Source organism: Gymnodraco acuticeps, unplaced genomic scaffold, assembly GCF_902827175.1.
Source record: "Gymnodraco acuticeps unplaced genomic scaffold, fGymAcu1.1, whole genome shotgun sequence".
Lineage (NCBI taxonomy): Eukaryota > Metazoa > Chordata > Actinopteri > Perciformes > Bathydraconidae > Gymnodraco > Gymnodraco acuticeps.
In genome coordinates this window covers 43749-71467 of record NW_022992063.1, presented here as the reverse complement: position 1 = coordinate 71467, position 27719 = coordinate 43749, and the positions used below count along the sequence as shown (strand labels likewise).

The 27719-nt window shown below is 54.9% G+C and overlaps 1 protein-coding gene across 1 annotated transcript in view; it reads right to left on the bottom strand.

The window, feature by feature from the left end:
* The window catches only part of LOC117537116 (F-actin-monooxygenase MICAL3-like), a 46450-nt gene that overhangs the window by 10380 nt on the left and 8351 nt on the right, over positions 1 to 27719 (bottom strand). Inside the window, exons 2-17 of the mRNA XM_034202262.1 lie at positions 25699 to 25906; positions 25399 to 25515; positions 24028 to 24285; positions 23855 to 23955; positions 23518 to 23775; positions 10079 to 10194; positions 9831 to 9957; positions 9571 to 9619; positions 8447 to 8628; positions 6501 to 6885; positions 4926 to 4978; positions 4464 to 4508; positions 4203 to 4388; positions 4052 to 4120; positions 3476 to 3544; positions 121 to 265 (exon numbers count right to left, since the gene is read on the bottom strand). Of these exons, the coding sequence (XP_034058153.1) occupies positions 121 to 265; positions 3476 to 3544; positions 4052 to 4120; positions 4203 to 4388; positions 4464 to 4508; positions 4926 to 4978; positions 6501 to 6885; positions 8447 to 8628; positions 9571 to 9619; positions 9831 to 9957; positions 10079 to 10194; positions 23518 to 23775; positions 23855 to 23955; positions 24028 to 24285; positions 25399 to 25515; positions 25699 to 25906 (2368 nt within the window). The remainder of the gene's footprint in view (positions 1 to 120; positions 266 to 3475; positions 3545 to 4051; positions 4121 to 4202; positions 4389 to 4463; positions 4509 to 4925; positions 4979 to 6500; positions 6886 to 8446; positions 8629 to 9570; positions 9620 to 9830; positions 9958 to 10078; positions 10195 to 23517; positions 23776 to 23854; positions 23956 to 24027; positions 24286 to 25398; positions 25516 to 25698; positions 25907 to 27719) is intronic.

Here is a 27719-nt window from a genome sequence, read left to right as displayed (position 1 = left end):
GAGAGAATGAACAGTGAAGAAATGGAAACCATAACATGGAAATAAATGTACCAAAAACAAACAATAAACTCACGTATGTTTATACTATTGATATGTAAACAACAACAACAACAGACTCACGCAGCTGCGGGTCGTAGCCATGCCCCCCCCCCGGCCTCAGGGCGCTGCTGCAGCTGGAGCACAGGAAGCAGCTTCGGTGGAAAAACACACCTTCAGCCGTCTGAAGCTGCATCAGGTAAACACGGCCCTCACAGAAGAAGCACACCTGAGACAGGTGAGGGACACACACAGGTGAGAGAGACACAGGTGAGACAGACAGGTGAGAGAGAGACAGGTGAGAGGCAGACAGGTGAGAGGCAGACAGGTGAGGGACACACAGGTGAGAGACAGACAGGTGAGAGAGACACAGGTGAGGGACACACACAGGTGAGAGAGACACAGGTGAGACAGACACAGGTGAGACAGACAGGTGAGAGAGAGACAGGTGAGAGGCAGACAGGTGAGGGACACATAGGTGAGAGACACACACAGGTGAGAGACACACACAGGTGAGAGAGAGACAGGTGAGAGACACACACAGGTGAGAGAGAGACAGGTGAGGGACACACACAGGTGAGAGAGACACAGGTGAGGGACACACAGGTGAGAGAGAGACAGGTGAGGGACACACAGGTGAGAGAGAGACCGGTGAGGGACACACAGGTGAGAGACATACAGGTGAGAGAGAGACAGGTGAGAGACACACACAGGTGAGAGAGAGACAGGTGAGAGACACACAGGTGAGACAGACAGGTGAGAGAGAGACAGGTGAGGGACAAACAGGTGAGAGAGAGACAGGTGAGAGAGAAACAGGTGAGAGAGAGAGAGACAGGTGAGAGACACACAGGTGAGAGACAGACAGGTGAGAGAGAGACAGGTGAGAGACACACACAGGTGAGACACACACAGGTGAGAGAGAGACAGGTGAGAGACACACACAGGTGAGAGAGAGACAGGTGAGAGACACACAGGTGAGACAGACAGGTGAGAGACACACAGGTGAGAGAGAGATAGGTGAGGGACACACAGGTGAGAGACACACACAGGTGAGAGAGAGACAGGTGAGAGACACACAGGTGAGAGACAGACAAGTGAGAGACACACAGGTGAGAGAGAGACAGGTGAGAGAGAGACAGGTGAGAGATACACAGGTGAGAGAGAGACAGGTGAGGGACACACAGGTGAGAGAGAGACAGGTGAGAGAGAGACAGGTGAGAGAGAGACAGGTGAGAGACACACAGGTGAGAGACACACAGGTGAGAGAGAGACAGGTGAGAGACACACAGGTGAGAGACACACAGGTGAGACAGACAGGTGAGAGAGAGACAGGTGAGGGACACACAGGTGAGAGACACACAGGTGAGAGAGAGACAGATGAGGGACACACAGGTGAGAGACACACAGGTGAGAGACACAGGTGAGGAACACACAGGTGAGGGACACACAGGTTAGAGAGACAGGTGTGAGAGAGAGAGACAGGTGAGGGACACACAGGTGAGAGAGAGACAGGTGAGAGAGAGACAGGTGAGAGACACACAGGTGAGAGACACACATGTGAGGGACACACAGGTGAGAGAGAGACAGGTGAGAGACACACAGGTGAGAGACACACATGTGAGGGACACACAGGTGAGAGAGAGACAGGTGAGAAACACACAGGTGAGAGAGAGACAGGTGAGAGACACACAGGTGAGAGACACACAGGTGAGAGAGAGACAGGTGAGGGACACACAGGTGAGAGACAGACAGGTGAGAGACACACAGGTGAGAGAGACAGGTGAGGGACACACAGGTGAGAGACACACAGGTGAGAGAGACAGGTGAGAGACATACAGGTGAGAGACACACAGGTGAGAGACAGACAGGTGAGAGACACATAGGTGAGAGACAGACAGGTGAGAGACACACAGGAGAGAGACAGACAGGTGAGAAACAGACAAGTGAGAGAGAGACAGGTGAGAGACAGACAGGTGGGAGGGAGACAGGAGACAGACAGACAGACAGGTGAGACAGACAGGTGAGAGACAGGTGAGAGAGACAGGTGAGAGACAGACAGGTGAGAGACAGACAGGTAGAGACAGACAGGAGGGAGACAGACAGGTGAGACAGACAGGTGAGAGACATACAGGTGAGAGACAGACAGGTGATAGACACACAGGTGAGAGAGAGACAGACAGGTGAGAGAGAAACAGGTGAGAGACACACAGGTGAGAGACACACACAGGTGAGAGAGAGACAGGTGAGAGACATACAGGTGAGAGAAACAGGTGAGAGACACACAGGTGAGAGAGAGACAGGTGAGAGAAACAGGTGAGAGACACACAGGTGAGAGAGAGACAGGTGAGAGACAGACAGGTGATAGACACACAGGTGAGACAGACAGGTGAGAGAAACAGGTGAGAGACAGACAGGTGAGAGACACACAGGTGAGAGAGAGACAGGTGAGAGACAGACAGGTGAGAGAGAGACAGGTGAGGGACACACAGGTGAGAGACACACAGGTGAGAGACACACACAGGTGAGAGAGAGAGACAGGTGAGAGACACACAGGTGAGAGACAGACAAGTGAGAGACACACAGGTGAGAGAGAGACAGGTGAGAGACAGGTGAGAGATACACAGGTGAGAGAGAGACAGGTGAGGGACACACAGGTGAGAGAGAGACAGGTGAGAGAGAGACAGGTGAGAGAGAGAGACAGGTGAGAGAGAGACAGGTGAGAGACACACAGGTGAGAGACACACAGGTGAGAGACAGACAGGTGAGAGACACACAGGTGAGAGAGAGACAGGTGAGAGAGACAGGTGAGAGACACACAGGTGAGAGACAGACAGGTGAGAGCCACACAGGTGAGAGAGACAGGTGAGGGACACACAGGTGAGAGAGAGACACACAGGTGAGGGACACACAGGGGAGAGACACACAGGTGAGAGAGACAGGTGAGAGACAGACAGGTGAGAGCCACACAGGTGAGAGAGACAGGTGAGGGACACACAGGTGAGAGACACATAGGTGAGAGAGACAGGTGAGAGACATACAGGTGAGAGACACACAGGTGAGAGACAGACAGGTGAGAGACAGACAGGTGAGAAACAGACAAGTGAGAGAGAGACAGGTGAGAGACAGACAGGTGAGAGGGAGACAGGAGGGAGACAGACAGGTGAGAAACAGGTGAGAGAGACAGGTGAGAGACAGACAGGTAGAGACAGACAGGAGGGAGACAGACAGGTGAGAGAGAGACAGGTGAGAGACATACAGGTGAGAGAAACAGGTGAGAGACAGACAGGTGATAGACACACAGGTGAGAGAAACAGGTGAGAGACAGACAGGTGAGAGAGAGACAGGTGAGAGACAGACAGGTGAGAGAGAGACAGTTGAGAGAGACACAGGGGAGAGACAGACAGGTAAACAAAAGTACCCAGAATGCACAGCAGTGTACCTGCTCCTGAGACTTGATCTTCTCTCTGAACCTAAAACTCATCTGTTCCTGTTGAGGGGTCCTCTTCCTCTGAGAGAGAGACAGGTGAGGGACAGACAGGTGAGAGAGAGACAGGGAGACATGTGAGAGACAGACAGAGAGACAGGTGAGAAACAGACAGGTGAGGGACAGACAGGGAGACAGGTGAGAGACAAACAGGTGAGAGACAGACAGGTGAGAGAGAGACAGAGGGACAGGTGAGAGACAGACAGACAGAAAGACAGGTGAGAGAGAGACAGGTGAGAGACACACAGGTGAGAGAGACAGGTGAGAGAGACAGGTGAGAGACACACAGGTGAGAGAGAGACAGGTGAGAGACACACAGGTGAGAGAGAGACAGGTGAGAGACACACAGGTGAGAGAGACAGGTGAGAGACACACAGGTGAGAGAGAGACAGGTGAGAGACACACAGGTGAGAGACACACAGGAGAGAGAGAGACAGGTGAGAGACACACAGGAGAGAGACAGCCGGTGAGACAGAAAGGAAGCATTATGATCTGGTTTCTACTGGTCACATCACTGGTTCTACTGGTTACCGGTCTCCATGAGGCCTGAGGCGGAACTGCATCAGGGGGACCGTCTGCAGGCTCCTCCTCCTCCTCCTCCTGAAGGACCACAGCCTCAGGTTCAGTCAGTACAGGTAACATCAAAGTGTTAACAGGAAGTGAGATATTAATGAAGCCTCACCTGTAGACATGACGCCGCCGCAGGAGAAGAAGCAGAAGAAGAAGAAGAAGAAGCTGGACTCCAGCAGGAAGTAGAATGCTGGTCAAGTTTCGCCTGCAGCTGATTGGCCAACAGACGCACTTTGGCCCCGCCCACCTGCGCCTCCTCACACACCTGGATGCCTTCATCGCCGTTCAGGTCACATGACTTCAAACAGGAAGTCAGTGTTTAGATTCTCACTTCATATTTATTTTATTTTGATAAAGACATAAATAAACCGACCTGCAGATCCGGACCCGTCCTTTTACCCAGAGTGCCTTTCTGCTCCTGAAGACACAGGTAGGGTCAACACCTCATACAGGTGAGACAACATGAGGACAGGTAGGGTCAACACCTCATACAGGGTAAGACAACATGAGGACAGGTAGGGTCAACACCTCATACAGGTAAGACAACATGAGGACAGGTAGGGTCAACACCTCATACAGGTAAGACAACATGAGGACAGGTAGGGTCAACACCTCATACCGGTAAGACAACATGAGGACAGGTAGGGTCAACACCTCATACAGGTAAGACATGAGGACAGGTAGGGTCAACACCTCATACAGGTAAGACATGAGGACAGGTAGGGTCAATACCTCATACTGACTACATAAGGACAGGTAGGGTCAACACCTCATACAGGTAAGACACAAGACATCAACATGAGGACAGACAGAATAAAGAGGGGCTTCAGTCCACCTTGGCGTTCCTCTTGATGGACGGACTGAGCAGCGTGTGCAGGGTCAGCTGACCTGAAGATCAGAAGAAAAGAGTTTACAGAGAAACAGAAACAGCTGGTCCAACCCTGGAGAAGACATTTAAGTTATCTGAATAACAGTGAGTGCTGACCCTCACCAGCAGGGGGCGCTCAGTGTTTAAGGTCTCTGAATAACAGTGAGTGCTGACCCTCACCAGCAGGGGGCGCTGAGTGTTTAAAGCCTCTGAATAACAGTGAGTGCTGACCCTCACCAGCAGGGGGCGCTGAGTGTTTAAAGCCTCTGAATAACAGTGAGTGCTGACCCTCATATACACCGCACTGTGGGCCCTTCTCACTTCTCTTATTTTTCATTTCCTCGCTCCTCGGTCTCGGTCTCACCGGAAGTTGATTTGTCTGCACCATCTTGAGTAGCGTCCCATTGGCCTTATTTTCGCCGGAGGAGCGAGGATCGAGGAGCGATAATGGAGGAGCGATAACCGAGGAACCACCAGACCATCCTTCGATGAAATCCTCAGACACTCGCCCCGCCCCCTTACTGTGTATCGCTCACTGATTGGACGATGCAGTGCATGCACTGATCTGATGCTTCTTGACTTGAGAGCAGTTTCCCAGCGGAGTGAAGAAAACACATGAACCTCACGGGACTCACTCCTCAGTTTATACCGTGTTTTGTTTCAATTCATGTTTCATTTAGTTACAAATATGTGAAATATCTGAACAACTAAGTGGTCAAAAATCATTTAATTCATTTTTTGGAAACATTTTCATGATCGCTTTTTTCGTTATTTAAGAATGGCGTTTATCTTTTTTGAGAATGAGTTCTTATTTTATTTTATGTATTGGGTCTACAACAGATGATACAAATGTGTGTGTCAGTAAATGTGTGCTAACAGAGGCGGGGCTGTGTGTGGAAATAACGGGGACAGAGCTGCTGTCAGACGATCAGCTGTGCAGCGTCATCACAAACGGACGTCGCTTCACGTGACGCTCCGGAGAAAAGGACGTCCCATTGCTCTTAAAACTCATTTCCTGCTTCTCGTGGTTTCCTTGCATCTCTCCTTGCTTCCCTGGTGGGAGGGACTAGTCGCAGGAAAACGACGCAAGTGAGGGACGCAAGGAATCCATTTAACCGAAGTGAGAAGGACCCTGTGAATGAATCAAAGTAAATATAGAAGTCATCATGAACACATCTGTCCATCAGACAGAGGGCTGCTGCCTCCTGTCATCATTAATGGACGTCTCTTTAAAATGACCGCTCAGAGGAGAGGAGTTCTCATTTCTCTAACCGCCTGCTGCTTCCCCTCCTCTCTCCTCAGCTCCCCTCCTCTCTCCTCGATTCCCCTCCTCAGTCCTCCGCTCGCATCTCCTGTGGGCAGGACTAAGACACGAGGATAGGAGTCGAGGAGGGGAGTCGAGGAGGGGAAATTAGAGAATTGAGAAGCCTTCTCGGAGAGCAGCTGATTGGTCGGAGAGAGAGAGAACCAGAGAGGAAGAGACATACGGCCAATCACAGCACAGCTCATAGGGATGTCTTTAATAATCAAGCGGTTACTCACTCTCTCTGACGGTGATGTCATCACTGTCAGGGTGATGCCCCGCCTCCTCACCTGTGTCCAGCAGGTGTCTCACCTGAGAGGCAACAAAACGTCCGTTAATATCTGCAAGAGATCCCTTCAAGAACCCATACGGACCTCGTGTGTGTGTGAGTAAGGGAAGATACCTCCTTATGGACAGAGTTAACATGAAATCTTTCCCACATGTGTACAAAAGTCCCAGAGACGTCAATTTCATGTACAAAGGATGGCCAAATCTCCAGCCACTGGCAGGAACGTCGTGAGGTGGACACACAATGCAACATTTACATTTTCCAGTAGGGGGCGCTCTAAGACTGTGTAATATCTTTGCTGCACTTGGGAAAAATAAAAGTGTATTTATGATGAAATTACATTACGTGTCATTTGTTAGACGCTTTTATCTAAAGCGACTTACATACATACATTCAGTACTGTGGACAATCCTCAGAGGAGTAATTTGGGATGAAGTGTCTTGGCCAGGGACACAATGACATTCTGACTGCAGTGGGACTGGAACCTGCTATCCCCTGATTCAAATAAAAGTCCAGCACACTATCCACTGAGCCACAGCCTCCCTTTAAACAGGTAAACAAGTGTGCCTGGCCCCCAAACTGTGTGGGTGTGCTACAGCGGGTACCACCTGTCACTATTCCAAGTTTGTAATCCCTGCGAGTTTATAAATACTTGACATTGTCCCAATGTCTCAATTTTCACACCAATACATAATTTGGTGGCCTATATATCACCGTTCAAATATCAGCTCCAAATGTCAATGCATTGTGGAAATATGTTGGTGTCCATTTAAAGGAACCTGTTTTGCATTGAAACGGTCCCTGTAATGCACAACATTGTACACTTCAGGGAAGGTTTCAATGTTAACCAGAATGCAGCACCTCACTTTCTGAGCCATACTAAAGCACTCCCATCTCCCCCTCTTCCTCCAGGTGCTGCAGCCTGGTTCTCTGGGTACTCTATGTCCATATTTAAGACAGTTTCCCCGCATTTTAATCACTATTTCTGCCTTGGAAAGTGAGGTTCTCTCCACACTTTTCCCCCTAAAATGATTTTAAATCATTATTTTTGTATTTAAATGCATTTATTTTATCATTAATTTGGTTCCCTGAAACAATGCACATACTCTGGAGCTCACTGGGGTTCTGTATATGCTTTAATCAGGCATTTTAACACTTTTTTTACATGAAAATGATTTCTAATCACTATCATGGGGCTATATAAATCCAATTCCGGGTAATTCGGAGCACAATTGCACCTTTTACAATTTAAATGTATTAGTATTATATATTTTTGGGCTAGGAAAGTGACATTTCTGGGTGATTTTGTCAGTTTATGGAGCTTAGCCCACAAATGCTGGAGGTTCCAGGCCAAATGTTGGTGCCCATAGGCGGCATGCCAGGCGCACCCAACCTTTGGAAAGAAGAACAAAGTGAAGAAAGCGGTTAATTATATCTGAAAATAATCCAAAATGAAGTTTTAAAAAATTGTTGAAGAAATGACAAAGTGCCAACGGAGATGGGGCTCGAAAAAGCTCAACCCTTTGGGGCTTCGGGCCCTTTTTTCCCCTTCTCCGTTGTAAGTTTCAAAAGTGTCCGGGGCTTCATTTCCCCTTCTCTGTCAAAAATAGTCATCCATACATTTTGGACTACGGTCTGCATGAAATCGGAAACCTGGTTTTTGGGTGCATTCAGAAAAAAACGGTTGTCTGCAAACACGGAGGAGAAGTGTCCGCTCACCATGCACTTTGGGTCAGCCTTATTTTGACCCCCCCAGCCTGGTTCTCACAAAACTTTACTCTGACAAATGTGCCTCTGGAGGAATGACGGGGGAGTCTACCCGCATTATGAGGTACTATTTTCAGATACTTTTTTTCATTTTTCACCCTTTTGGCCCTTTGGCCCGGTTCCTTCTACCTGGGGCACTGCCCAGTCCCGGATCTCCCCAGTCGGCCCTCCACTGAAGGGGTGGTGGTGCCAATAAGAAGGCCGAAGTTGGATGCTGAGGGACGGCGGGCGGGCAGCATTAAGGTTCCCAGGGGCAGCTAAAGTGCCACTTTCCATCAGCACTGAGGAGGCGCTCTCCTTGGTGCTGAACCCTGTGAGGAGTGCTCAAGTGTTGGTGGAGGAAGTGTAAGGCAGAGGAGGGTGAAAAAAAATTAAAGTGTGTGAACCTCCAGCCTAGAAGGGGTGGTGGTGCCAATAAGAAGACTGAATTTGGATGCTGAGGGGCAGGCAGCATTAAGGTTACCAGGGGCATGAGAACATCCTCCACAGAAGGGGTGGTGGTGCCGTGGAGAAGGATGAATATGGATGCTTAAGTGCGGGTCCCCGGGCACTCATGGTGCGCATGGTTATGGATGTGTGGTGGTGGTGCCAATAAGAAGGCCGAATTTGGATGCTGAGGTGCGGACAGTAAAGCACCCCAAAACCAACCCCCCTTTTAGGGTACCAGGGGCACGAGGTTCTGGCGTGTGTGAATATCTGGGTTTAGTCAGTGGGGAGTGCTTCAGTGCAGGTACCCGGGCACTGACGGTGTGCAAGGTTAACCTTAGGGTTAGGGTCACATGCTGGAGGTCTTTAGTCCGTCCTATGATGCACTATTCCCACATTTGAAACAATGTTCCTCCCTTGTAAAGTGCTTTATTGTAGCCTGCCTTGTTCATGTCCAATTGATGTACTTTATTTAGTATTGTATGTGTCTCATATGCAACACACTTATTCCGACACGTGAAACACTATTTCTTCCTTCTCAAGTGCTGTGATGCGCCCTGGAAGTGTCAGACTATTTAAACAATGTTTACCCCATGATTCAAACACTGTTCTAAACCATATTTTAGACTGTCCATTTGATGGAATTCAATTTGTATTGAAATGTCCATGAATTGTACAATATTGAACAGTACGCGGATAAATATATTATACAGTGAATTCCATCAAAAGGACACTTTTCCGCCATCTGGTGGGCTTTCAATGCATTACAGAAAACATTCCAAAACTTTAGAGATGAGAGATTTTCTCTCTCTGAGGGGAAAGCTCACCTGACCCCTGTTTCTTTCCCATGTGGAAGCCCCGGGCGGTGCCTATGCACTCTGGGGCAAAGATAGGGCCTGTCTTATATGGACTTAGAGTGTGAGTATGTGTGTGTGTGTGGTGTGTGTGTGTGTGTGTGTGTGTGTGTGTGTGTGTGTGTGTGTGTGTGTGTGTGTGTGTGTGTGTGTGTGTGTGTGTGTGTGTGTGTGTGTGTGTGTGTGTGTGTGTGTGTGCGTGCGCGTGCGTGTGCGTGCGTGTGCGTGTGTACCTGCTCAGGTGAGATGCTCCTCAGATTGGGGTTCAGGTACCTGGTCTGAGGGTCGATGGAGAACCGGCTGAAGTTCCTCTGAAGGTTCTCAGGAGTCGCCTGAGGGAGGAGGCGGTACAGACTCTCTCTGTGGGGACAGGTGTACTTATACTCATACTGTGTATTTATACTGTAATACTGTGTGTATATTTATGTATTGATATATATATATATATATGTATGTGTATTTCTAGAGTTTATAGTAGTACCTCTCTGCCAGGACCTCCAGAGGCTCCGCCCCCTGAGCCCACCTGCTGATCATCCAGGAAGAGTCCAGCGCTGCCAGGAACCCTCGAGCAATGCCTGTGCCCATTGGCCAGAAGGGCTGTAGAGGGGGGGGGGGTTAATACAGAGGTACCTGTCTGTCTGCCTGTCTCACCTCCAGCAGACTGTCCCCCACCTGTCTCACCTCCAGCAGCCTGTCCCCCACCTGTCTCACCTCCAGCAGACTGTCCCCCACCTGTCTCACCTCCAGCAGACTGTCCCCCACCTGTCTCACCTCCAGCAGACTGTCCCCCACCTGTCCCTCACCTCCAGCAGCCTGTCCCCCACCTGTCTCACCTCCAGCAGACTGTCCCCCACCTGTCTCACCTCCAGCAGACTGTCCCCCACCTGTCTCACCTCCAGCAGACTGTCCCCCACCTGTCTCACCTCCAGCAGCCTGTCCCCCACCTGTCTCACCTCCAGCAGCCTGTCCTCCACCTGTCTCACCTCCAGCAGCCTGTCCCCCACCTGTCTCACCTCCAGCAGACTGTCCCCCACCTGTCTCACCTCCAGCAGACTGTCCTCCACCTGTCTCACCTCCAGCAGACTGTCCCCCCACCTGTCTCACCTCCAGCAGACTGTCCCCCACCTGTCTCACCTCCAGCAGCCTGTCCCCCACCTGTCCTCACCTCCAGCAGCCTGTCCCCCACCTGTCTCACCTCCCGCAGACTGTCCCCCACCTGTCTCACCTCCAGCAGACTGTCCCCCACCTGTCTCACCTCCAGCAGACTGTCCCCCACCTGTCTCACCTCCAGCAGACTGTCCCCCACCTGTCTCACCTCCAGCAGACTGTCCTCCTCCTGTCTCACCTCCAGCAGACTGTCCCCCACCTGTCTCACCTCCAGCAGCCTGTCCCCCACCTGTCTCACCTCCAGCAGCCTGTCCTCCACCTGTCTCACCTCCAGCAGACTGTCCCCCACCTGTCTCACCTCCAGCAGCCTGTCCCCCACCTGTCTCACCTCCAGCAGGACTGTCCCCCACCTGTCTCTCACACTCCAGCAGACTGTCCTCCACCTGTCTCACCTCCAGCAGACTGTCCCCCACCTGTCATCACCTCCAGCAGACTGTCCCCCACCTGTCTCACCTCCAGCAGACTGTCCCCCACCTGTCTCACCCTCCAGCAGACTGTCCTCCACCTGTCTCACCTCCAGCAGACTGTCCCCCACCTTCCCCACCTCAGCCTGTCCCCCACCTGTCTCACCTCCAGCAGACTGTCCCCCACCTGTCTCACCTCCAGCAGACTGTCCCCCCACCTGTCTCACCTCCAGCAGACTGTCCCCCACCTGTCTCACCTCCAGCAGACTGTCCCCCACCTGTCTCCCTCCAGCATGACTGGTCCCCCACCATGTCTCACCTCAGCAACTGTCCCCACCTGTCTACCTCCAGGCAGACTGTCCCCCACCTGTCTCACCTCCAGCAGACTGTCCCCACCTGTCTCCACCTCCAGCAGACTGTCCCCCACCTGTCTCACCTCCAGCAGACTGTCCCCCACCTGTCTCACCTCCAGCAGACTGTCCCCCACCTGTCTCACCTCCAGCAGACTGTTCCCCCACCTGTCTCACCTCCAGCAGACTGTCCCCCACCTGTCTCACCTCCAGCAGACTGTCCCCACCGTCTCACCTCCAGCAGACTGTCCCCCACCTGTCTCACCTCCAGCAGACTGTCCCCCACCTGTCTCACCTCCAGCAGACTGTCCCCCACCCGTCTCACCTCCCAGGCAGACTGTCCTCCACCTGTCTCACCTCCAGCAGGACTGTCCTCCACCGGTCTCATCACCTCCAGCAGCCTGTCCCCCACCTGTCGCACCTCCAGCAGACTGTCCCCCACCTGTCTCACCTCCAGCAGACTGTCCCTCCACCTGTCTCACCTCCATCAGCCTGTCCCCCACCTGTCTCACCTCCAGCAGACTGTCCTCCACCTGTCTCACCTCCAGCAGACTGTCCCCACCTGTCTCACCTCCAGCAGACTGTCCCCAACCGGTCTCACCCAGCAGACTGTCCCCCACCTGTCTCACCTCCAAGTCAGACCTGTCCCCCAACCTGTCTCACCGTCCAGCAGACTGTCCTCCACCTGTCTGCACCTCCAGCAGACTGTCCCCCACCTGTTCACCTCCAGCAGACTGTCCCACCTGTCTCACCTCCAGCAGACTGTCCCCCACCTGTCTCACCTCCAGCAGACTGTCCCCCACCTGTCTCACCTCCAGCAGACTGTCCTCCACCTGTCTCACCTCCAGCAGACTGTCCCCCACCTGTCTCACCTCCAGCAGACTGTCCCCCACCTGTCTCACCTCCAGCAGACTATCCCCCACCTGTCTCACCTCCAGCAGACTGTCCCCCACCTGTCTCACCTCCAGCAGACTGTCCCCCACCTGTCTCACCTCCAGCAGACGGTCCCCCCCCTGTCTCACCTCCAGCAGACTGTCCCACCTGTCTCACCTCCAGCAGACTGTCCCCACCTGTCTCACCTCCAGCAGCCTGTCCTCACCTGTCTCACCTCCAGCAGACTGTCCCCCACCTGTCTCACCTCCAGCAGACTGTCCCACTGTCTCACCTCCAGCAGACTGTCCCCCACCTGTCTCACCTCCAGCAGACTGTCCTCCACCTGTCTCACCTCCAGCAGACTGTCCCCACCTGTCTCACCTCCAGCAGACTGTCCCCCACCTGTCTCACCTCCAGCAGACTGTCCCCCACCTGTCTCACCTCCAGCAGACTGTCCCCCACCTGTCTCACCTCCAGCAGACTGTCCCCACCTGTCTCACCTCCAGCAGACTGTCCCCCACCTGTCTCACCTCCAGCAGACTGTCCCCAACCTGTCTCACCTCCAGCAGACTGTCCCCCACCTGTCTCACCTCCAGCAGACTGTCCCCCACCTGTCTCACTCCAGCAGCCTGTCCCCCACCTGTCTCACCTCCAGCAGACTGTCCCCCACCTGTCTCACCTCCAGCAGACTGTCCCCACCTGTCTCACCTCCAGCAGACTGTCCCCCACCTGTCTCCCTCCAGAGACTGTCCCCCACCTGTCTCACCTCCAGCAGACTGTCCCCACCTGTCTCACCTCCAGCAGCCTGTCCCCCACCTGTCTCACCTCCAGCAGACTGTCCCCCACCTGTCGCACCTCCAGCAGACTGTCCCCCCACCTGTCTCACCTCCAGCAGCCTGTCCCCCACCTGTCTCACCTCCAGCAGACTGTCCCCCACCTGTCTCACCTCCAGCAGACTGTCCCCCCACCTGTCTCTCACCTCCAGCAGACTGTCCCCCACCTGTCTCACCTCCAGCAGACTGTCCCCCACCTGTCTCACCTCCAGCAGACTGTCCCCTCACCTGTCTCACCTCCAGCAGACTGTCCCCACCTGTCTCACCTCCAGCAGACTGTCCCCCACCTGTCTCACCTCCCAGCAGACTTGTCCCCCACCTGTCTCCCTCCAGCAGACTGTCCTCCACCTGTCTCACCTCCAGCAGCCTGTCCCCCCACCTGTCTCACCTCCAGCAGACTGTCCCCCACCTGTCTCACCTCCAGCGACTGTCCCCACCTGTCTCACCTCCAGCAGACTGTCCCCCACCTGTCTCACTCCAGCAGACTGTCCCCCACCTGTCTCACCTCCAGCAGACTGTCCCCACCTTCTCACCTCCAGCAGACTGTCCTCCACCTGTCTCACCTCCAAGCAGACTGTCCCCCACCTGTCTCACCTCCAGCAGACTGCCCCCAACCTGTCTCTCAAACCTCCAGCAGACTGTCCTCCACCTCCAGCAGACTGTCCCCCACCTGTCTCACCTCCAGCAGACTGTCCCCCACCTGTCTCACCTCCAGCAGACTGTCCCACCTGTCTCACCTCCAGCAGACTGTCCTCCACCTGTCTCACCTCCAGCAGACTGTCCCCCACCTGTCTCACCTCCAGCAGACTGTCCCCCACCTGTCTCACCTCCAGCAGCCTGTCCCCCACCTGTCTCACCTCCAGCAGACTGTCCCCCACCTGTCTCACCTCCAGCAGACTGTCCCCCACCTGTCTCACCTCAGCAGACTGTCCCCCACCTGTCTCACCTCCAGCAGACTGTCCCCCACCTGTCTCACCTCCAGCAGACTGTCCCCCACCTGTCTCACCTCCAGCAGACTGTCCCCCACCTGTCTCACCTCCAGCAGACTGTCCCCACCTGTCTCACCTCCAGCAGACTGTCCCCCACCTGTCTCACCTCCAGCAGACTGTCCCCCACCTGTCTCACCTCCAGCGACTATCCTCCACCTGTCTCACCTCCAGCAGACTGTCCCCCACCTGTCTCACCTCCAGCAGACTGTCCTCCACCTGTCTCACCTCCAGCAGACTGTCCTCCAGCAGCCTGTCCCCCACCTGTCTCACCTCCAGCAGACTGTCCTCCACCTGTCTCACCTCCAGCAGACTGTCCTCCACCTGTCTCACCTCCAGCAGACTGTCCCTCCACCTGTCTCACCTCCAGCAGACTGTCCTCCACCTGTCTCACCTCCAGCAGACGTCCCCCACCTGTCTCACCTCCAGCAGACTGTCCCACCTGTCTCACCTCCAGCAGCCTGTCCTCCACCTGTCTCACCTCCAGCAGACTGTCCTCCACCTGTCTCACCTCAGCAGACTGTCCTCCACCTGTCTCACCTCCAGCAGACTGTCCCCCACCTGTCTCACCTCCAGCAGACTGTCCTCCACCTGTCTCACCTCCAGCAGACTGTCCCCACCTGTCTCACCTCCAGCAGACTGTCCCCACTGTCTCACCTCCAGCAGACTGTCCCTCCCCACCTGTCTCACCTCCAGCAGACTGTCCCCCACCTGTCTCACCTCCAGCAGACTGTCCCCCACCTGTCTCACCTCCAGCAGACTGGCCACCCATATCCGTCTCACCTCCAGGCAGACTGGTCCCCACTGTCCACCTCCAGCAGACTGTCCTCCCACCTGTCTCACCTCCAGCAGACTGTCCTCCACCTGTCTCACCTCCAGCAGACTGTCCTTCCACCTGTCTCACCTCCAGCAGACTGTCCCCCACCTGTCTCACCTCCAAGCAGACTGTCCTCCACCTGTCTCACCTCCAGCCGGACTGTCCTCCACCTGTCTCACCTCCAGCAGACTGTCCCCCACCTGTCTCCCTCCAGCAGACTGTCCCCCCACCTGTCTCACCTCCAGCAGACTGTCCTCCACCTGTCTCACCTCCAGCAGACTGTCCCCACCCTGTCTCACCTCCAGCAGACTGTCCCCCACCTGTCTCACCTCCAGCAGACGTCCTCCACCTGTCTCACCTCCAGCAGACTGTCCCCCACCTGTCTCACCTCCAGCAGACTGTCCCCCCACTGTCTCACCTCCAGCAGACTGTCCCCACCTGTCTCACCTCCAGCAGACTGTCCCCCACCTGTCTCACCTCCAGCAGACTGTCCCCCACCTGTCTCACCTCCAGCAGGACTATCCTCCACCTGTCTCACCTCCAGCAGACTGTCCTCCACCTGTCTCACCTCCAGCAGACTGTCCTCCACCTGTCTCACCTCCAGCAGACTGTCCCCCACCTGTCTCACCTCCAGCAGACTGTCCCCCACCTGTCTCACCTCCAGCAGACTGTCCTCCACCTGTCTCACCTCCAGCAGACTGGTCCCTCCACCTGTCTCACCTCCAGCAGACTGTCCTCCACCTGTCTCACCTCCAGCAGACTGTCCTCCCACCTGTCTCACCTCCAGCAGACTGTCCCCCCACCTGTCTCACCTCCAGCAGACTATCCCCCACCTGTCTCACCCTCCAGCAGACTGTCCTCCCACCTGTCTCACCTCCAGCAGCCTGTCCTCCACCTGTCTCACCTCCAGCAGACTGTCCCCCACTGTCTCACCTCCAGAGACTGTCCCCCAACCTGTCTCACCTCCAGCAGACTGTCCTCCACCTGTCTCACCTCCAGCAGACTGTCCCCCACCTGTCTCCACCTCCAGCAGACTGTCCTCCACCTGTCTCACCTCCAGCAGCCGTCCTCCACCTGTCTCACCTCAGCAGCCTTATCCCCCACCTGTCTCACCTCCAGCAGACTGTCCTCCACCCTGTCTCACTCCAGCAGACTGTCCTCCACCTGTCTCACCTCCAGCAGACTATCCCCCACCTGTCTCACCTCCATGCAGACTATCCCCACCTGTCTCACCTCCAGCAGACTGTCCCCCACCTGTCTCACCTCAGCAGACCTGTCCCCCACCTGTCTCACCTCCAGCAGACTGTCCCCCACCTGTCTCACCTCCAGCAGACTGTCTCCACCTTGTCTCACCTCCAGCAGACTGTCCCCCCACCTGTCTCACCTCCAGCAGCTGTCCCCACCTGTCTCACCTCCAGCAGACTATCCCCACCTGTCTCACCTCCAGCAGACTGTCCCCCACCTGTCTCACCTCCAGCAGACTGTCCCCACCTGTCTCACCTCCAGCAGACTGTCCCCCACCTGTCTCACCTCCAGCAGACTGTCCCCCACCTGTCTCACCTCCAGCAGACTGTCCCCCACCTGTCTCACCTCCAGCAGACTGTCCTCCACCTGTCTCACCTCCAGCAGACTGTCCCCCACCTGTCTCACCTCCAGCAGACTGTCCCCCACCTGTCTCACCTCCAGCAGACTGCCCCACCTGTCTCACCTCCAGCAGACTGTCCTCCACCTGTCTCACCTCCAGCAGACTGTCCCCCACCTGTCTCACCTCCAGCAGACTGTCCCCACCTGTCTCACCTCCAGCAGACTGTCCCCCACCTGTCTCACCTCCAGCAGACTGTCCTCCACCTGTCTCACCTCCAGCAGACTGTCCCCCACCTGTCTCACCTCCAGCAGACTGTCCTCCACCTGTCTCACCTCCAGCAGACTGTCCCCCACCTGTCTCACCTCCAGCAGACTGTCCCCCACCTGTCTCACCTCCAGCAGACTGTCCTCCACCTGTCTCACCTCCAGCAGACTGTCCCCCACCTGTCTCACCTCCAGCAGACTGTCCCCCACCTGTCTCACCTCCAGCAGACTGTCCCCACCTGTCTCACCTCCAGCAGACTGTCCCCCACCTGTCTCACCTCCAGCAGACTGTCCCCCACCTGTCTCACCTCCAGCAGACTGTCCTCCACTGTCTCACCTCCAGCAGACTGTCCCCCACCTGTCTCACCTCCAGCAGACTGTCCTCCACCTGTCTCACCTCCAGCAGACTGTCCCCCCACCTGTCTCACCTCCAGCAGACTGTCCCCCACCTGTCTCACCTCCAGCAGACTGTCCTCCACCTGTCTCACCTCCAGCAGACTATCCCCCACCTGTCTCACCTCCAGCAGACTGTCCCCCACCTGTCTCACCTCCAGCAGACTGTCCCCCACCTGTCTCACCTCCAGCAGACTGTCCTCCACCTGTCTCACCTCCAGCAGACTGTCCTCCACCTGTCTCACCTCCAGCAGCCTGTCCCCACCTGTCTCACCTCCAGCAGACTGTCCTCCACCTGTCTCACCTCCAGCAGACTATCCCCCACCTGTCTCACCTCCAGCAGGACTGTCCCCACCTGTCTCACCTCCAGCACTGTCCCCCAGCAGACTGTCCCCCACCTGTCTCACCTCCAGCAGACTGTCCTCCACCTGTCTCACCTCCAGCAGACTGTCCTCCACCTGTCTCACCTCCAGCAGACTGTCCCCCACCTGTCTCACCTCCAGCAGACTGTCCCCCACCTGTCTCACCTCCAGCCGACTGTCCCCCACCTGTCTCACCTCCAGCAGACTGTCCCCACCTGTCTCACCTCCAGCAGACTGTCCCCACCTGTCTCACCTCCAGCAGACTGTCCTCCACCTGTCTCACCTCCAGCAGACTGTCCCCCACCTGTCTCACCTCCAGCAGACTGTCCTCCACCTGTCTCACCTCCAGCAGACTGTCCCCCACCTGTCTCACCTCCAGCAGACTGTCCTCCACCTGTCTCACCTCCAGCACTGTCCTCCAGCAGACTGTCCTCCACCTGTCTCACCTCCAGCAGACTGTCCTCCACCTGTCTCACCTCCAGCAGACTGTCCCCCACCTGTCTCACCTCCAGCAGACTGTCCTCCACCTGTCTCACCTCCAGCAGACTGTCCTCCACCTGTCTCACCTCCAGCAGACTGTCCCCACCCTGTCTCACCTCCAGCAGACTGTCCTCCACCTGTCTCACCTCCAGCAGACTGTCCCCCACCTGTCTCACCTCCAGCAGACTATCCCCCACCTGTCTCACCTCCAGCAGACTGTCCTCCACCTGTCTCACCTCCAGCAGACTGTCCTCCACCTGTCTCACCTCCAGCAGACTGTCCCCCACCTGTCTCACCTCCAGCAGACTGTCCTCACCTGTCTCACCTCCAGCAGACTGTCCCCACCTGTCTCACCTCCAGCAGACTATCCCCCACCTGTCTCACCTCCAGCAGACTGTCCCCACCTGTCTCACCTCCAGCAGCCTGTCCCTCCTCACCTGTCTCACCTCACCTGTCTACACCTCACCTGTCTCACCTCCAGCAGACTATCCCCCACCTGTCTCACTCCAGCAGACTGTCCCCCACCTGTCTCACCTCCAGCAGACTGTCCCCCACCTGTCTCACCTCCAGCCAGCAGACTGTCCCCCACCTGTCTCACCTCCAGCAGACTGTCCTCCACCTGTCTCACCTCCAGCAGACTATCCCCCACCTGTCTCACCTCCAGCAGACTATCCCCCACCTGTCTCACCTCCAGCAGACTGTCCCCCACCTGTCTCACCTCCAGCAGACTACCCCCACCTGTCTCACCTCCAGCAGACTGTCCCCCACCTGTCTCACCTCCAGCAGACTGTCCCCCACCTGTCTCACCTCCAGCAGACTGTCCCCACCTGTCTCACCTCCAGCAGACTATCCCCCACCTGTCTCACCTCCAGCAGACTGTCCCCCACCTGTCTCACCTCCAGCAGACTGTCCCCACCTGTCTCACCTCCAGCAGACTGTCCCCCACCTGTCTCCCCTCCACCAGACTGCCCCCCACCTGTCTCACCTCCAGCAGACTGCCCCACCTGTCTCACCTCCAGCAGACTATCCCCCACCTGTCTCACCTCCAGCAGACTGTCCTCCACCTGTCTCACCTCCAGCAGACTATCCCCCACCTGTCTCACCTCCAGCAGACTGTCCTCCACCTGTCTCACCTCCAGCAGACTGTCCCCCACCTGTCTCACCTCCAGCAGCCTGTCCCCCACCTGTCTCACCTCCAGCAGACTGTCCCCCACCTGTCTCACCTCCAGCAGCCTGTCCCCACCTGTCTCACCTCCAGCAGACTGTCCCCCACCTGTCTCACCTCCAGCAGACTGTCCCCACCTGTCTCAACCAACACCTCCAGCAGACTGTCCCCCACCTGTCTCACCTCCAGCAGACGTCCCCCACCTGTCTCACCTCCAGCAGACTGTCCCCCACCTGTCTCACCTCCAGCAGCCTGTCCTCCACCTGTCTCACCTCCAGCCAGACTGTCCCCCACCCTGTCTCACTCCAGCAGACTGTCCCCCCACCTGTCTCACCTCCAGCAGCCTGTCCCTCCACTGTCTCAGCTGTCCTCACCTCCAGCAGACTGTCCCCCACCTGTCTCACCTCCAGCAGACTATCCCCCACCTGTCTCACCTCCAGCAGCACCTGTCCCCCACCTGTCTCACCTCCAGCAGACTGTCCTCCACCTGTCTCACCTCCAGCAGACTGTCCTCCACCTGTCCTCACCTCCAGCAGACTGTCCTCCACCTGTCTCACCTCCAGCAGACTGTCCCCCAACCTGTCTCCACCTCTCAGCAGACTGTCCCCCACCTGTCTCACCTCCAGCAGACTGTCCCCCACCTGTCTCACCTCCAGCAGACTGTCACCCACCTGGTCTCACCTCCAGCAGACTGTCCCTCCACCTGTCTCACCTCCAGCAGACTGTCCCCCACCTGTCTCACCTCCAGCAGACTGTCCTCCACCTGTCTCACCTCCAGCAGACTGTCCCCCACCTGTCTCACCTCCAGCAGACTGTCCCCCACCTGTCTCACCTCCAGCAGACTGTCCTCCACCCTGTCTCACCTCCAGCAGACTGTCCCCCCCCTGTCTCACCTCCAGCAGACTGTCCCCCCACCTGTCTCACCTCCAGCAGACTGTCCTCCCACCTGTCTCAACCTCCAGCAGACTGTCCCCCACCTGTCTCACCTCCAGCAGACTGTCCCCCACCTGTCTCACCTCCAGCAGACTGTCCCCCACCTGTCTCACCTCCAGCAGACTGTCCTCCCACCTGTCTCACCTCCAGCAGACTGTCCCCCCACCTGTCTCACCTCCAGCAGACTGTCCCCCACCTGTCTCACCTCCAGCAGACTGTCCCCCACCTGTCTCACCTCCAGCAGGACTGTCCCCCACCTGTCTCACCTCCAGCAGACTGTCCTCCACCTGTCTCACCTCCAGCAAGACTGTCCTCCACCTGTCTCACCTCCAGCAGACTGTCCCCCACCTGTCTCACCTCCAGCAGACTGTCCTCCCACCTGTCTCACCTCCAGCAGACTGTCCCCCACCTGTCTCACCTCCAGCAGCTGTCCCCCACCTGTCTCACCTCCAGCAGACTGTCCCCCACCTGTCTCACCTCCAGCAGACTGTCCTCCACCTGTCTCACTCCAGCAGACTGTCCTCCACCTGTCTCATACCTCCAGCAGACTGTCCTCCACCTGTCTCACCTCCAGCAGACTGTCCTCCAGCAGACTATCCCCCACCTGTCTCACCTCCAGCAGACTGTCCCGTCCCTGTCTCACCTCCAGCAGAGTGTCCCCCACCTGTCTCACCTCCAGCAGACTGTCCCCCCTGTCTCACCTCCAGGATGTCCTCCACCTGTCTACCTCCAGCAGACTGTCCTCCACCATGTCTCACCTCCAGCAGACTGTCCTCCACCTGTCTCACCTCCAGCAGACTGTCCTCCACCTGTCTCACCTCCAGCAGACTGTCCTCCACCTGTCTCACCTCCAGCAGACTGTCCTCCACCTGTCTCACCTCCAGCAGACTGTCCTCCACCTGTCTCACCTCCAGCAGACTGTCCCGTCCCTGTCTCACCTCCAGCAGACTGTCCCTTACCACTGTCTCACCTCCAGCAGACTGTCCCCCACCTGTCTCCACCTCCAGCAGACTATCCCCCACCTGTCTCAACCTCCAGCAGACTGTCCTCCACCTGTCTCACCTCCAGCAGACTGTCCCCCACCTGTCTCACCCTCCAGCAGACTGTCCCCCACCTGTCTCACCTCCAGCAGACTGTCCTCCACCTGTCTCACCTCCAGCAGACTGTCCCCCACCTGTCTCACCTCCAGCAGACTATCCCCCACCTGTCTCACCTCCAGCAGACTGTCCTCCACCTGTCTCACCTCCAGCAGACTGTCCCCCACCTGTCTCACCCTCCAGCAGACTGTCCCCCCCCTGTCTCACCTCCAGCAGACTGTCCTCCACCTGTCTCACCTCCAGCAGACTGTCCCCCACCTGTCTCACCTCCCAGCAGACTGTCCCCCACCTGTCTCACCTCCAGCAGACTATCCCCCACCTGTCTCACCTCCAGCAGACTGTCCCTCCACTGTCTCACCTCCAGCAGACTGTCCCCCCACCTGTCTCACCTCCAGCAGACTGTCCTCCACCTGTCCTCACCTCCAGCAGACTGTCCCCCACCTGTCTCACCTCCAGCAGACTGTCCCCCCACCTGTCTCAACCTCCAGCAGACTATCCCCCACCTGTCTCACCTCCAGCAGACTATCCCCCACCTGTCTCACCTCCAGCAGACTGTCCTCCACCTGTCTCACCTCCAGCAGACTGTCCCCCACCTGTCTCACCTCCAGCAGACTGTCCTCCACCTGTCTCACCTCCAGCAGACTGTCCTCCACCTGTCTCACCTCCAGCAGACTGTCCTCCACCTGTCTCACCTCCAGCAGACTGTCCTCCAGCAGACTATCCCCCACCTGTCTCACCTCCATCAGCCTGTCCCCCACCTGTCTCACCTCCAGCAGAGTGTCCCCCACCTGTCTCACCTCCAGCAGACTGTCCCCCACCTGTCTCACCTCCAGCAGACTGTCCTCCACCTGTCTCACCTCCAGCAGACTGTCCCCCCACCTGTCTCACCTCCAGCAGCCTGTCCCCCACCTGTCTCACCTCCAGCAGAGTGTCCCCCACCTGTCTCACCTCCAGCAGCCTGTCCCCCACCTGTCTCACCTCCAGCAGCCTGTCCCCCACCCTGTCTCACCTCCAGCAGAGTGTCCCCCCACCTGTCTCACCTCCAGCAGCCTGCCCCCCCACCTGTCTCACCTCCAGCAGACTGTCCCCCACCTGTCTCACCTCCAGCAGCCTGTCCCCCACCTGTCTCACCTCCAGCAGCCTGTCCCCCACCTGTCTCACCTCCAGCAGACTGTCCTCCACCTGTCTCACCTCCAGCAGACTGTCCTCCACCTGTCTCACCTCCAGCAGACTGTCCCCCACCTGTCTCACCTCAGCAGCAGACTGTCCTCACCTGTCTCACCTCCAGCAGACTGTCCCCCACCTGTCTCACCTCCAGCAGACCTGTCCTCCACCTGTCTCCCCTCCAGCAGACTGTCCCCCACCTGTCTCACCTCCAGCAGACTGTCCTCCACCTGTCTCACCTCCAGCAGACTGTCCCCCACCTGTCTCACCTCCAGCAGACTGTCCCCCACCTGTCTCACCTCCAGCAGACTGTCCTCCACCTGTCTCACCTCCAGCAGACTATCCCCCACCTGTCTCACCTCCAGCAGACTGTCCCCCACCTGTCTCCCTCCAGCAGACTGTCCCCCACCTGTCTCACCTCCAGCAGACTATCCCCCACCTGTCTCACCTCCAGCAGACTGTCCCCCACCTGTCTCACCTCCAGCAGCCTGTCCCCCACCTGTCTCACCTCCAGCAGACTGTCCTCCACCTGTCTCACCTCCAGCAGACTATCCTCCACCTGTCTCACCTCCAGCAGACTGTCCTCCACCTGTCTCACCTCCAGCAGACTATCCTCCACCTGTCTCACCTCCAGCAGACTGTCCTCCACCTGTCTCACCTCTAGCAGACTATCCTCCACCTGTCTCACCTCCAGCAGACTGTCCCCCACCTGTCTCACCTCCAGCAGACTATCCTCCACCTGTCTCACCTCCAGCAGACTGTCCCCCACCTGTCTCACCTCCAGCAGACTATCCCCCACCTGTCTCACCTCCAGCAGACTGTCCCCCACCTGTCTCACCTCCAGCAGACTGTCCTCCACCTGTCTCACCTCCAGCAGCCTGTCCTCCACCTGTCTCACCTCCAGCAGACTGTCCTCCACCTGTCTCACCTCCAGCAGACTGTCCTCCACCTGTCTCACCTCCAGCAGCCTGTCCTCCACCTGTCTCACCTCCAGCAGACTGTCCCCCACCTGTCTCACCTCCAGCAGACTGTCCCCCACCTGTCTCACCTCCAGCAGACTGTCCCCCACCAGTGAGACCAGCAGCTGGTGTCCGTGGCGCTCTCTGATGACAGCGGCGTGTTCGGCTGCAGAGATGCAGGTGAAGTCGAACAAGGCGACGTCTGGTTGGTTGTTTTGGTTCAAGGAGAACTCCAGGGACGGCAGCTGCTGATTGGTCGAGAAGTCTGCGGCCTCGCGGGCGAAGGCCTGCAATACATGCTGGTCCACGTTGGACCGCGAGAGAAGCTGTGCGGTGTCGGCAAAGTCCTGATGGAGGAGGATTCATTAGAGGTTAGTTCACCTTAATGATTCATTAGGAGTTAGTTCACCTTAATGACTATTTTACCTGTTTAATGACTCCTTTCTCCAGCAGACTCTGTTTCTTTGCGGTCATCACAAAGTAGTGTGTGTCGTCTTTGTAATAAACGATGTTTTCCAGATCGATCCCTGAAACAGAGATCAAACAAATTAACCGTCAGAAAGGTATTATTTTCAGGAGGTAATGGGTCCTGCTGGTACCGGTTTCCTGTCGCAGGTCCATGAAGAACCTCCGGTTGAAGATGAAGGCGACGCCACTGATTTCCTCCACCTTAGCCTCTGCCGTGGTGTTCCTGTTCCTGAAGTTCGCCGTGATGGCGATGGCCAGCTTCCCTCTGAACTCCTTACGCTGGAAACCTGGGAGTGTGTTCCTGCGTCCGTCCGCTCCGATAATCACATCAAACTCCAGCTGATTGAGAGCGTGAGACTTCGGACTCACCTGCATCCTCCAGCCAACCTCTACAGGTAAAACATACAGGTAGGGTCAACACCTCATACGGAAACCACGAGGACAGGTAGGGTCAACACCTCATACAGACAACATGAAGACAGGTAGGGTCAACACCTCATAGGGGTAAGACAACATGAAGACAGGTAGGGTCAACACCTCATACTGATAAAACAACATGAAGACAGGTAGGGTCAACACCTCATACTGGACAACATGAGGACAGGTAGGGTCAACACCTCATACAGACAACATGAGGACAGGTAGGGTCAACACCTCATACAGACAACATGAGGACAGGTAGGGTCAACACCTCATACAGACAACATGAAGACAGGTAGGGTCAACACCTCATACTGGACAACATGAAGACAGGTAGGGCCAACAGCTCATACAGACAACATGAGGACAGGTAGGGCCAACACCTCATACAGACAACATGAGGACAGGTAGGGCCAACACCTCATACTGGACAACATGAAGACAGGTAGGGCCAACAGCTCATACAGACAACATGAGGACAGGTAGGGCCAACACCTCATACAGACAACATGAGGACAGGTAGGGTCAACACCTCATACTGGACAACATGAAGACAGGTAGGGCCAACAGCTCATACAGACAACATGAGGACAGGTAGGGCCAACACCTCATACAGACAACATGAGGACAGGTAGGGTCAACACCTCATAAAGGTAAGATATACAGGTAGGGTCAACACCTCATACAGACAACATCAGGACAGGTAGGGTCAACGCCTCATACAGGTAAGACATACAGGTAGGGTCAACACCTCATACAGACAACATGAGGACAGGTAGGGTCAACACCTCATACAGACAACATGAGGACAGGTAGGGTCAACACCTCATACAGACAACATGAGGACAGGTAGGGTCAACACCTCATACAGACAACATGAGGACAGGTAGGGTCAACACCTCATACAGACAACATGAGGACAGGTAGGGCCAACACCTCATACAGACAACATGAGGACAGGTAGGGCCAACACCTCATACAGACAACATGAGGACAGGTAGGGCCAACACCTCATACAGACAACATGAGGACAGGTAGGGTCAACACCTCATGCAGGTAAGACAGGTGTAAAGAGTCCTCACTGCGGGGGCTCTGCTCCTCCGGGGGCTCCTTTAGGTGTTTGAACTCCACGTTGACGTGAACCTCCACCCCGAGCAGCAGGGCCACCTTCAGCAGAACCAGCTGCAGCTGCCGGATACCTGCACAGGTGAGTCTGGTTACAAACAGGAGAACTCTGACTGGTTTCTGTAAATTGATTAACACCATATAATAACTACCTGTTTAATGACTCTTTTCCCTGTTTAATGACTCTTTTCCCTGTTGATGACTCATTTACCGTTTAATGACTCATAACCCCATATAAGGACTTCCTGTTGACTCACTGATGTGGTCGATGGCTCCGGCACAGAACCTCCCGTAGAACCTCTTGGCTCCGAGGCCCCTGAGGTCGTGGATGGTGAAGGGCCACAGGTGCAGAACGTTGTTCCGGGAGAAGCAGTCCCTCTTCTCCAGGAGAACCACCCGGGCCCCGAGGAACCTGAGCTCCACTGCTGCCCGGAGACCACAGGGCCCCGCCCCCACCACCACGCACTGACCAATCACAGAGCAGTTGGTGAGCAAAGAGACAGTTAGATCCTCTACAGGTAACAGATAACTAGTTCCTCTACAGGTAAAGATAACTAGTTCCTCTACAGGTAAAGATAACTAGATCATCTACTGGTAAAGATAACTAGTTCCTCTACTGGTAAAGATAACTAGTTCCTCTACTGGTAAAGATAACTAGTTCCTCTACAGGTAAAGATAACTAGTTCCTCTACAGGTAAAGATAACTAGTTCCTCTACTGGTAAAGATAACTAGTTCCTCTACAGGTACAGATAACTAGTTCCTCTACAGGTAAAGATAACTAGTTCATCTACAGGTAAATATAACTAGTTCCTCTACAGGTAAAGATAACTACTTCCTCTACAGGTACAGATAACTAGTTCCTCTACAGGTAAAGATAACTAGTTCCTCTACTGGTAAAGATAACTAGTTCCTCTACAGGTAAAGATAACTAGTTCCTCTACAGGTACAGATAACTAGTTCCTCTACAGGTAAAGATAACTAGTTCCTCTACTGGTAAAGATAACTAGTTCCTCTACTGGTAAAGATAACTAGTTCCTCTACTGGTAAAGATAACTAGTTCCTCTACAGGTAAATATAACTAGTTCCTCTACAGGTAAAGATAACTAGTTCCTCTACTGGTAAAGATAACTAGTTTCTCTACTGGTAAAGATAACTAGTTCCTCTACAGGTAAAGATAACTAGTTCCTCTACAGGTAAAGATAACTAGTTCCTCTACTGGTAAAGATAACTAGTTCCTCTACAGGTAAAGATAACTAGTTCCTCTACAGGTAAAGATAACTAGTTCATCTACAGGTAAATATAACTAGTTCCTCTACAGGTAAAGATAACTACTTCCTCTACAGGTAAAGATAACTAGTTCCTCTACTGGTAAAGATAACTAGTTCCTCTACAGGTAAAGATAACTAGTTCCTCTACAGGTACAGATAACTAGTTCCTCTACAGGTAAAGATAACTAGTTCCTCTACTGGTAAAGATAACTAGTTCCTATACTGGTAAAGATAACTAGTTCCTCTACAGGTACAGATAACTAGTTCCTCTACTGGTAAAGATAACTAGTTCCTCTACAGCAGTGTTTCTCAAACTTTTTCATACCAAGGACCACTTAACCAATAAAAAAACACTCGCGGACCACCTAACTCCACAAATTTCCAAAAACACATCGTTTTTTACAAATCGCCTGAAAATTGTACAAACAAGTGGCAACATGTGTGATGAAGGTGCTTATCTGGGCTATATCATGCAATCGAAAGTGAAACTTAAGCTCGTTCCATTGCGGAGATATTCCCGCGAGAGTGCGAACAACTTAAATAAATGTATTTATTTCAAATGTGAAATTTTACCAATATACTCACGGACCACTAGGGGGCACTCACGGACCACCAGTGGTCCGCGGACCACACTTTGAGAAGCACTGCTCTACAGGTAAAGATAACTAGTTCCTCTACAGGTAAAGATAACTAGTTCCTCTACTGGTAAAGATAACTAGTTCCTCTACTGGTAAATATAACTAGTTCATCTACTGGTAAAGATAACTAGTTCCTCTACAGGTAAAGATAACTAGTTCCTCTACTGGTAAAGATAACTAGTTCCTCTACTGGTAAATATAACTAGTCCCTCTACTGGTAAAGATAACTAGTTCTTCCACTGGTAAATATAACTAGTTCCTCTACGGGTAAAGATAACTAGTTATTCCACTGGTAAATATAACTAGTCCCTCTACAGGTAAAGATAACTAGTTCCTCTACAGGTAAAGATAACTAGTTCCTCTACTGGTAA